The sequence below is a fragment of the Poecilia formosa genome, unplaced genomic scaffold (assembly GCF_000485575.1).
Source record: "Poecilia formosa unplaced genomic scaffold, Poecilia_formosa-5.1.2 Scaffold11, whole genome shotgun sequence".
Lineage (NCBI taxonomy): Eukaryota > Metazoa > Chordata > Actinopteri > Cyprinodontiformes > Poeciliidae > Poecilia > Poecilia formosa.
In genome coordinates, this window is record NW_006799950.1 from 2,209,452 (window position 1) to 2,221,055 (window position 11,604).

The 11,604-nt window shown below is 39.4% G+C and overlaps 1 protein-coding gene and 1 long non-coding RNA gene across 3 annotated transcripts; both read right to left on the reverse strand.

Moving 5' to 3' along the window:
* Nucleotides 1-2,601: 2,601 nt before the first annotated feature.
* On the reverse strand, nt 2,602-6,161 carry LOC103132273 (cysteine-rich protein 1). 2 transcript variants are annotated; one of them, XM_016666793.1, is made up of 4 exons: nt 5,626-6,149; nt 3,007-3,101; nt 2,841-2,907; nt 2,667-2,758 (listed from the first exon to the last, which is right to left on the reverse strand). In XM_016666793.1, the coding sequence occupies exons 1-4, from the start codon at nt 5,666-5,668 to the stop codon at nt 2,748-2,750; spliced, it is 216 nt and encodes a 71-aa protein (XP_016522279.1). In that variant the 5' UTR covers nt 5,669-6,149; the 3' UTR covers nt 2,667-2,747. The 2 variants fall into 2 exon arrangements, with proteins under 2 accessions (XP_007544114.1, XP_016522279.1); XM_007544052.2 differs by having other exon boundaries at nt 2,602-2,907; nt 5,626-6,161.
* A 109-nt stretch (nt 6,162-6,270) lies between these two features.
* On the reverse strand, nt 6,271-9,683 carry LOC103132281 (uncharacterized). The gene is made up of 3 exons (XR_475537.2): nt 9,312-9,683; nt 8,218-8,285; nt 6,271-6,456 (listed from the first exon to the last, which is right to left on the reverse strand). It is a non-coding gene; the product is annotated as an uncharacterized LOC103132281 (long non-coding RNA).
* Nucleotides 9,684-11,604: the final 1,921 nt, after the last annotated feature.

The following is an 11,604-nucleotide window of genomic DNA, read 5'->3' on the forward strand; positions in this document are numbered from 1 at the left end:
GTTTGGCTCTCATCAGCTTCAAGAACATATGGACACTGTGACTGATTCTACCAATAGGTCTTTCTCACTAGCTCCATATTATAACAGGGTCTAAAATTTAAATCCATTCTCTGACTATTTTTAGATGCCTTATTGATGGACACACCACCTAGCTGTAATCCATGAATCATTTAAGCATAAACACCAACAAAACTTGAATATGTGCAGCACTTTGCAAAAGTATTTACACCACTTGAACTTTTTGTCATTTGTATTTTCACGCCCCTTCAGGTCTGATGCTCCTCTTAAAGATCCTTTTGTCTGATTTCCTAAATACTTCCATGGATATATTATATTGTAAAGCAAAAATATTGGCTCATCTGATCTGATTTTTATGATCAGCCATATTGTTCCAATTTTTTTGTCTGTTTAAGCTGTCATATTTTGACATTTCAAGAACTAAAATGGGTGGCCACTTGAGTTGGTGTGGGACAAACTCTTATAACAAGTTGACTTTAGGTGAAAATTAAAACGAAATAGGTATTTTTTGGTACTGATTTCTCTTTTGTGCATACTCACAGAACTTGTTCATCCCTTATGGGCCTTTTGAAACCAAAGGGTTTCACATAAACATTTGGAAAATATAGACAAAAGTCTACAGAACTACTGTTCCAGAGCATTTTAAAAGACTAGACGATGTCCTGGCTTCTTTAAACCAAGGGTCAGGACTGAAACTCAGCCTTTTCACTAAGTGCTTGTCTTTTTTTAATGAGGCAGGCTAGCTGAAACTCATGCAAATAAGCAGCCAGCCAGCTGGTAACACAGCAGCCAAATGATCAAGGTAGGAGGTTTGGAGGTGAAGGAGACAAGGGGGGGAGAGAAGGAGGAGATAGAAGAGGGAGATGGACAGTAATAAACCATGACTGGTAACTTTTTCTTTTATTGTTTCTGAAGGTCTAATCTTATTACTTTATTCACTTTCAATCAATTTATGCCTTCTTCATGGGTGAGTACTGGAAATATGTCCCCTGACAGGAGAGGACACCAGCACACCTTTCCCTTTCTCGAGAAGGGATGGTGTCTCAAAGCTGTATGCACCTCAGCCACCATTGGGTGACAAGCCCCCGCAGCAGTGAGGACACGACCGCTCCGATGCATGTGTGCATGAGAGCGTGAGAGACCTGTCTTTCCCTCCTCTGTAGCGCTCATTCCAGCAGATTCTGCTGGCAAAAGATGTGGTTTACCCTGCCAACAGCAACCACCCTTATCCATCCCATGCTTCTGTCCCCCCTCCCCCTTGGCTTCCTGATGAGGGAGAGAGGAAGAGCCCTACAGCTCCACTCATTTTTCATCTGCATGGGTTTTATCTGTGATTGGAGTGTGTCTGAGTGAATCAAGCTGCACCACATGTCCAAATAGGCGCCAGCAGGTACGTTGGCTTGCAAAAGTATTGATACCCATTGAAGGTTTTTTTTATTTCATTTTGTAAAGATACAACTACAAACATCGATGTTTAGAATTGGGTGTGTGCTTCTACCAGTTTTGGATTGGACGGAGAGTGAATGTCAATCTCGCCACAGATTCTCAGTTGACTTTAGTAAGTTGTTGACTAAATTGTGGATTTCAAGTGATAGCAACCACTTTTTATTGTTGCTCAGGATGTATGTTTAGAGTCCTCGTCCTGCTGGAAGGTGAACCTCTGCCCCACTCACTCATGAGCCTACATCTATGCATCTAGCTTCTCATCGTTTCCGGTTTCTCTGCTGAAGAAAAGCACCCTTACATGAATAATCATGCCTTTCATTGTAGCGATGGCATAGTTTCAGTTCTTTTTGGCACGCTTTTTTTTTTTTTCCATGTAGTGCCAAAAGTTCAAATTTGTTCCCCTTCAAACAGAGTATCTTCTGGCAAACTGAAAACTGAACTTTTTCGTTTCTTAGCATGGGGCCTCTTGGTTGCTTCTCCAATCAATGCTTAGTAATCAATTAAACCTTCCCCAACATGTATAGTCTTAGTTTTGCACTTGTCTTTTTTTTTGTTTTCACTTTGCAGATAATGGATTGGACACTCCTCTTTTAGTAAAGCTTGTTCATTTTTTTACTCGACTTTAAAATTCTCTTCAACTTTCTCACTGACCTGTCTGATGTTTTCCTCCAAAGCTTTCCCAGAACACCTGAATCAAATTAAGTGGGCTCTGTATTGTTAATTGTTAAGGAGACAGATAATTGTGAAGGCAAAATGTTGCATATAGGACTTTATTTCCACATTTTTATTTTATTTTCACATTTTTATTATATTTTTATAAATTACACAAAAACAACATGTAATTTATATTAATCTTTACCGTTATGTACTACTGTGTGTTGGTCCCTCACATTAAATCCAAATAAAATACATTGAGGTTTATGGATGTATGAATAGTTTGCATAACATTATTGACTTGTGATTGCAAAACCAAAAATGTCATTGCAGATAGAAAAAAAAAATAATAATAATTACAGTCGCAAAGTTCTGAAAATGTAAGGCAAAGAAACCCGTTCAAATTTACAATCAGTATAATAAGACTCAAGTAACCACCCCTTATTCATAGATATTCAATTCCTAAAGAGAACAACAGTTAGATTTTCGCTCGTCATTGTTTAATCATTAAAGCCTCTGCATTTTGTGGCTTTTCAGCTGCCTCGTCTTAGATGTCAGTATTTACTGGTTGTGCTTCCGTCTGGTTTTGGGCGATGAAGACCACGTGCGTGTTCCTGTGGAGACATCCTTCACCTGCTGCCTGTGAGGAACGATCCAAACATGGGAGAAAGAGTCAGAAATCATGCGTGCGCCACTGTCTGCGTGTGTGTTCTTAGTGTGACCTGAAAGTGTACATCTCGGGCCAAAAATCTTCATGTAGCAGTGTGTGCAGTACGGCTTCTCGTCGTACTGCAATGCAATCATCAGCACACGATTACTGTGCCATCATTTTCACTTAGTCAGAATGTGTTCTTCATTTTTTTAGTCTCATTTATCTTCCTTATGTACCTCAGCATGCTGGCCAGCCGTCAGCTGTCTGTTGCACCTCTGGCACTTCAGGCATAGAGGATGGTAGTCCCTCCCTAAGGACCTCTTCTTCTCCCCTGCGCCAAAGACAAACAGCAGCTAAATGAGGAGCAGTTTATGCATCTTTACTATTAAAGTGGAACATGTTTCATTTCTGTACACATGTAATCTGCCTTTACTTGCTTTAAATACAGAACAGTTTTAGCGCAGCTTTTGATGACAAAACAATTTGTAATTCTTGATATACATGTTTGTTAGACATCTACCTTTTAAACAAGAAAACTTGACTCACTGTCTTCTAACATCTTGGTAAAATACCTATATCCAAAATTGCTCCATGCAACTTCTACGAAGCAGAGGTTTGGAGTGCTTCATCTTGTTTTAAAATGTTTACAGGGTATAAAATATATATATAAAAAACTGATTATAAATAAGTAAAAGTTGGTCACTGGCAGTCACAAAAAACAATTAACAATATTACTAAGTATTAAAACTAAATATGTTGGTGAAAATGTGTGCTTTAAGTGTGATATCTTAGAGAGTCAGTGTTTTTAGTGAACTTACATTATAAGTTTGTTTTGTTTTGTTTTTTTACATACAGTTTATATCCTTGGGTTGGGGAAAAAATGTGTTAAATACAAGGTCTTAGAAACTATTTCCACCCTTTACAAATTGAATCTGTTTTTTGCGTTTCAGTCATATGTAACCTTATGTGAAAATACAGTTGCATTTTTTTTTTGTTAAGTCATGAAATAAGTTTGATCAACAACAATTTTCTGGTTTGGTTTCCCGAGCCACATCCACAGCGTTTAATGATTGGCTGTACTGTACGATAAAGAAATCACTGAAACAGAAGTTGTCTGACAACATGAAGAACACTAAAGGATATCAAAAAACAAATAAAAAATTATTAGGAGTTTTAAAGAAATTCGAGAACAGACGAGAACAAAGTAAATATGAATCAGAGGCGAACTATTGCAGGAGTTGCCGGCCTACCAAAGTTTCTCCAAAGGACGCAGAACAACATTTACAGCGATATGGTATATGAAGCAGTGAAAGTCACTGCTTCATATAGAGCTAAAACCAAGAGATGGCATCCATGGGCCAAAACTGCAGCTGACCAAAAAGAAGACAAAAGCCCATCCCCCCCTTCCTCCAGCAACATTTTAATGATCCCCAAGACTTTCAAGAAAACATTCTGTGGACTGACAAGACAAAAAGTGGAACTTTCTGGAAGGAGTGTGTCCTTTTACAGCTGTTCTAAAACGTTTCAGGAAAGGAAACTTATACGAAACACACCAGGTCCACATATGAAAGGTTGGGGGGGAGGGGGGAAATGAAGAAATCAGAACCTAGACTTAAATTAGATGCTGTTGCATGACTAGAGGGATTTTCATTCTCAAAACGACTCCAGTATCGCTAAAGTCCAACAAAGAAGATTGGGTCAGAATTCCTCTGAAGTGATGTAAAAGGCTAATTATCAGTCCGCCGTTGACCCAAGCATTTAGATTAGTTTTAGGGGGTAGCTGCTATGGACAGGCCGGTGTGGACAGCTTTTCCTGGCATTTTGTTTTCATTCGGGTCATCTTTGTCAGAAATTTAGCTTTGTGATCATCTAAAACATTTAAGTGTAACAAAAAAAACAAAATAAGATACATCTATAGGCAAATACTTTTAAACCACACTGTACATGTAAAGTGCAATGCCTCAGTCACAATACAAACTTCCTGCAAATCCAGGTGATATTTGAAAAAAAAGAAAAATATAAAACATTTACTGAATGAATGAAATGATTAGTTATAAATCTTTTAAAAAGAGAATTGATCCAGATGAAATGAAGGGACTGCGCCCCCTTTCAAGTCCCCCCAACACTAATAGGCCAGACTTTGCAGCATTGAGGTGGAAAAGAGATAAGTAGGCCGGGTCACATTAGAAAATCTGAACTTTCCCAAGCAAATGGATGGGCAAGCGAAAACTGTTTTGAAAAAAAGAACAAAGCAGACTTGCAGCCGTTGCTGTGCGGCTACATGTAGCGAGGGCTCTGCGTGCGGCAAACTAAAAGAGACTGAAGGTGAGGAGGAAACCCTGAGAGCAGCGTGCAAGCTCGTTTGGGCAGACCCACATCCTGTTGTTATTATGGATACCGGGGTTTGAATCTATGCATGTGTGTGAGTGTGTGTGTGTGTGAGCGGTTCAAAGAGAAGCAGAAAAACATGATAGAAGTAAAACGAGAGATATTTAGGTTTTCCATCAGAACACAAAATAAGAAAGCATTAATTGTAGCCCTAAATAAACACAAGAAAAAAAAAAACACACGAAAATGGTCATGGCCCATTTACATTTGCTTGTGTGCATGATATCAATTTCACCTCTACAGGCACATGATTATAACCTGGAAATGAAGGCATGAGCTTAAATTGTCCACACACTTCTACTTTTGATACGCTTTTTCCACAGTATTAGGCTCAAGTATTAGAAAGAGACAAAACCACGACCCAACACGGAAAAAAAAAAAAAAAAAAAACCCTGAAAGAAACAGACATCTATGCTGGCCAAGGCGTAGGGAGACAGAGTGTAAAATTTTAAAGAGGTCAGACTCACCAAAGTAGACAGGCTTTCCACAAATTGGACAGTAGCCTACCATGGTCTGTAATTATTTATCGTGCAGGTACAAAGATCATGCGTGTGCGTGCAAGTGTGAACTGAAAATTCGACAGGAAAACGGTTTAACTGCAAGTATGTCAGCATCTTGTGAAGTCAGATCCGGATGCGGTGGGCCAGACGTCACAGGAAGAGAGTGAAGTTTGAGATTTCAGATTTGAGAAGCTGGCGCCAGTGGAAAAAAAAAAAAAAAGAGTCAGGTGGTGTCTCTGATCACATCCTGCACTCATTCTGAAAGACATCAAAGGGCCTAAAAAGCTGATATTTTACTCTATGGCTTCTCACCAATACACACAATGATGTTGTAAAGAGGGAATGAAAGAGGGGTGAAGAAAGGAGGAACAAAAACCAGCTGTCAGCAGCTCAGATTCCCACCTATCTTCTCCTCTTTCCTGCTCCTTTCTCCCTATTTTCTAGATTCCAAACCTCGAATTGAGCTTCTGAATCAAAATGGGAAACGTAATACTTCTCCCTTTCTTTTCCTGTCGGCCCATTGCCTCTCTCGCTTTCTCTCTCTCTCTCTCTCTCTCTCTCTTTCTCTCTCTCTCTCTCTGTCTCTTTCTCTCTGTATGTCACATACTCAAACACACACACAAGCACACCGGCTGTGCAATGACTCACACAGACACAAACCACACACAAAGGCTGCACTTCTCCTCAATGACGTCACAAAAAGAGGGTGAGGCACGGCGAGGCCGGGTTGGTTGCAGGGACAGATGGGGGTGGACGGGGGCGGCGGTTATCCCCTCGAGACAGGTGATGGAGGCAAACCTGGAGAGAGGGAGGGTGAGGTAACAGTAGTCAGAAACAGCTCAGCTGGGAGAGAGCGGGCGAACTGTCATGAACTTCTGAAAAAAAAAAAAAACCCAGAGTGGAACAGGATCGGTGAAGTCAGTGAGGAAGACAGGCAAATGTGCTTCTGGCTGGTTGCATGAAAACATAGAAGACACCATGGAGGAAGAAACATTCAGGTGCTTTACTTTAGTGAAAGTGATATCACTTGGTAGGATTACTCCAACAGGTAATACTCCCCCCTGTCCCCCACCCCCCCAAAAAAATAAATAAAAAAACAGCTGCCAAGCAGGGCCGGCCCAAGGGTGGATGAGGCACTAAGCAGGAATCTACTTGGGGCCCATCTCCATCTAAACCCACCACCCACCAGCAGCTACAACAGCACTGACTTGACTTCCCTTTTAAAGTGTCTATGATTTATCATGACAGAATTCTCCATGAACATATCTTTTTTTTAAAAGTGCAAATCCATAGATATGGAAACGGTATTGTGAATTAATGGCCTGGAAAACAAGATAAAACATGACTGGCTGCATCACACATGTTTGGCGTCTCAATACAGTAGACAAGAAACAAGAGTCTTGTTATTAAAAATGTGTGATTTAAGATTCATGCTTTAATTTCACTCTCAAGCTTCTACTGGCTGGAAGTTATATAAACTGACTTGAATCAAATTGGAAAAAAAAAACAACAAAAAAAAACATAAAGGCAGCTAAAGTTTAGGATGATGAGAAGAAGGGCTTCCAAACTCGCCGACTAGGAGTTCATCTCCAAAGATGAAGGTCTGAAATGTCTGTAAGCTTGCCGGTAATAAGTTTAAAACTTGAATAGCTTGACGTACATTTGAACAATTTTTTTTTTCTTCTTTAAATGGTGTATAAACTATATACCAGGAAGTTGACAGGCTGAGAATTTTCTGAAGTTTTGTCATGTCAGTGGTGCTGGGGTGTTGTGGTTTGGAATCTTGCAGCATTTGGCACGCTGTATTTTACAGTCATTAAAGGTTTTCTTTGAGTAATCTTAACCTTTATTTGGGCTATTTCTGTGGGCAATGTTCACATCAAATGACAACACTCATTATACACACGAGGGTATTAAAACGTGCATTTTCTAACCCTTTATTTCTTTTTAAACCTTCCATTTATTTTGCAGCATCCTATACTGAATACATATCATTTCTGGTCTAACCATGAATTTCAGCTGATAGCCCTAACAATTACAGAGCAGAACAGAGGCCAAAAGTGGAATCTCAAATTAGAGATCTTCTGGTTGCGACTCTTTAGACAGGAATGTTGACACGCTGCATGACAGCTGTAAACTGTGCAACAGGGGAGAAAATGAGATTGCAAACCATATTTAAATAATAATAATAATAATAACATAAACAATACTGTTTGGCTGTTGTCATTTACAGGTTTCTAGCGTTTCTATTGTTAAAATGTTTGAACATGGCAGTTACTCCAAATAAATCAGCGACATCTCAGTTCCAGGCCAACAAGAATTGTGTCATACACCAGGCAGCCTATAATCTCCAGACCTTTATTCGACAGAAAACATTCAGAATGACATTAACAATTATGTTTCAGAGATACATGTAACAAATGTGGAGAAACTGTGGAAAATATAGACTCGTAGCTCCGTGATACACTGCACACAATTTAAAGTGATTCCCGTTCCCCAGTTGTCAGACATGCAAATAAACCTTAGAAAGCTAATTTGGGGTACAACCAAAGAACTTACCTTTTCTTTTTTTCTTCAGCGCTCGTGGCGCCCCAAGGCCTTGCCGCTTTGGGGAGTCAGTCTTTTCACTTAAATGGAATGTTGAGTCAGGGTTACACAATAATTAACAGTGCAGCCATTCGCAAGAAAGCTACATTTTTCAAGTATGTTCAGTTTTTACTACGTTTGCAAAGGAAAACTCAGACATGCTGTTTCTCTGAACAGTCAAATATTTTATCTGCTCGCTCTCTGTAGCTCGAGAACAAACCAGCCATATTTGCTTTTTCATGAATTATATAATTTCAAATATAACTTTCAGTTTTTCCAGAAATAAAACCTGCAATAGGATCTTTTTTTTATTTTTTTACTTCATCCACCTTTTAAAACACATTATTATTTTGTACACATCAAGAACACATGTCCTAGATTTTGTCCCCCACACCCAGGTTTTCTTCCAAAAATCCATGTGGCTCTCACTGAACTTTATATATCCATTTGATATATACAGGATGTCTTCATTTGCATATTTGCCAACATCCTTCTCTTGTGTGCCATGCTTTGCAGAGGAATAGAATACCAAGCAGTTATTTCATCTGACCAGGCTTCCCTAAAGGATAACCTATCATGTCTCTCCATCAGCATTCATTGTGTGTGGACAGGCAGCATTTGGAGAGTTACATCCTGAATCGCAGGCGGCTGATATGCATGCACAACTCACAATGATTTTTGATGCTAATTATGATGTTGGGATTTAAATAAAGAACAGCCACTGAATATGCACACAAAATAATAAGCGACCTGTCCCGTTCGAGAAAGAAGATTTCCATTGGTTGCTTTCAAATAAAATTGAAACACAATTAAGGGAATAATGAGAAAATCAAGAAAAGAAAAAAAACAACCAAAAAACAAAAGAGGAAGCAAAGCACTGAAAAGGGGACTCAATGCAATTGTGAAAGAGAGAGAGAGAGAGAGAGAGAGAGAGAGAGGGAACGGAAACAGGAGGAGAGAAGAGAGGGGGCGTTAAAACCACATTTCCCAGTGGATCTTTAGCCGAGGCCGTGTTGAGAAAACTGCCAAAACTCTTAACAGACACTCCCGCACTGGCGCTCACTTACACGCATGGTTCACTTCTGCCAAGTCATATGAGAAACACCAACACCAACTGGATGGAGAGACATGGGAAAAAGGTGTCGGCAGGAACTGGAGGGATTTACAGGCGACTGGTGGAAAAGGAGGAGGAGGAGAGAGAGAGAGAGGGAGAGAGAGAGAGAGAGAGACAGAGAGAAACTCAAGCTGCTCTCCCCTCTTCTGTGTCCTCTGGTGTGGCTCTGAGAACTGCATGTGGGCTGGGAGGAGTTGAGGGGTTGGAACACAGGAAGAGGTTCAAGAAAGAAAACGGCTGGAAGGATTCCTTCTTCCCACACACACTTTGAATGTATCACATGTGCATGCACATGAATGTTCACCACACACACACACACACACACACACACGCACACACACAGTAGAAAAAAGGTGTCTTTTTTCCACCTTGCACTCACAGTCACGAGTCATCCTGTTTCAACTCTTGGCATCCTCCTTGCACCTCCAAGCCCAGAATATGACACTGCTTTAGGGTTTGGTCTCAGCAACAAGCTCACTGTTGTGCTCACAGTACGAGACGTGAGGTGGAGAAAATCAAGCGGATGAAGATAACAGGAGACCATGTGAAGATTTACTTTTCAAAACTTTTATATCGTGTTTGTTTTTTGTTTTTTTCTGTTTTTTCAAATTAAACTTTTTCTGTGTTGCATTTACTGCCCTCTTTGATATGGGAATTTTTTTTTTCTTTTAAAAAGAGAAATTTTATTGCTACATTATGTTGCCCCCTTACCACAAGGCATTGCTCGTCTCTGTTTGCCTTTTTGAAGATAACTTGCCACGGTCAAATGAATCTTTCTTGAATTCTGTATGTTGTGATGTGGTGACCCATATTTGGGATGCTTTTTTTCAATCCCCCCCCAAATCTTCCCCTCCTGTGCTAGTCTCCCTGCAGTCAGATGGTCCAAAGGCCATAATCCTCTACTGAAGGTATCAATGAATAAAAGTCAGCGAAATAATTCCTTGTTTTTCCTGTATTAATCTAGGAAAGCCCCTAAGTCCCCTCATGCTTCTGTGGAGTGATATGATTACAGCATGGCAGCCATTATTAGACGATTAGCAGTCATGAGTGGCTGAGTCAGTCCGATTGCATTATGGGACATTATGTTGTTTTGGAAGGTCTGGACAAAAGCCTTTGGATGAATGTTTTTGTTTGTTGGTGTGTGACAAATATGCCTCTGTTTTTCTGCTTTTTGTGTCCTGATTTGGTCAGATGTAAAGTTTAAGTGAAGGATTAGGGATGGTGTCATATTTAAGTTGGTTTTGGATCAATTCTACAAAGTTTTTAATCTCAGTTCAGTCTATTTTTAGGGGTGGAAGACCCTGTGTGCAAACATGACTGAGTCTGTGTATTATAGCAAGGACATTTTCTATCACGATTCTTACAAACAAAACTATTAATGTTATAATGCAAACAGGACAGATTTGGTGGATGAATCAACAGAATTACATTTTCTTTTTGTCAGGCTTTCTCTATTGTAAACTCATAGAAATGCCACTGTTGTCACACAATATTATTTTAATCTGGTACTGGTAATTTTGCATGGACTCCATTGACCCAAATGTTCTGTAGAAACCATATCTCCTTCTTTGTGAAAGTCTTATGTTTTGTTTGATCTAAAACCTAAAATATTTTTCGCATGTATTTATACACCTAACTTTGCAAATTAGAAGTTGTGCTTCTTCGACTCGCCATTTTGGTTGCAGCCACATAAGACGTGGTTTTAGGTACCCCAGCATATGAGGCCAGATAAGAAACAGCGTGACCACAGCTTAAGCAGAGAAGATGACAAGCTGAGAATTTTTCCACATTCTTGTCATGCCAGTAACAACAAGTTGGTTTGGTTCAGGATGAAAAAGCTCGGAAATGTTCCATCATCTGCCTTCTTGTATTTTACGGACATTTGAAGCTTTCGCGAAGCACCGTTAAGGACAACACGCCGTTCATCCAATGACAGGGTTCTAGACCTGTAGGTATTAAAACATGCAATGTCTAAACATTTATATTTCTCTTCTTGCATCGATATCAGATAATCTTAATATAAATATACATAATCACGTCTGCACCATTCATGAATTTAGCTCCTAACTCTGACAAGTAGGCTAAAATGTTTACTATATGCTGAATGTAAGCAAGACTTAGAACTCAAGATCTAATTGTTGTTAATTGGAAAATATGGAAGCAACCAAAAAGATTATGAATAATAATAATAATAATAATAATAATAATAATTATTATTATTATTATTATTATTATTATTATTATTA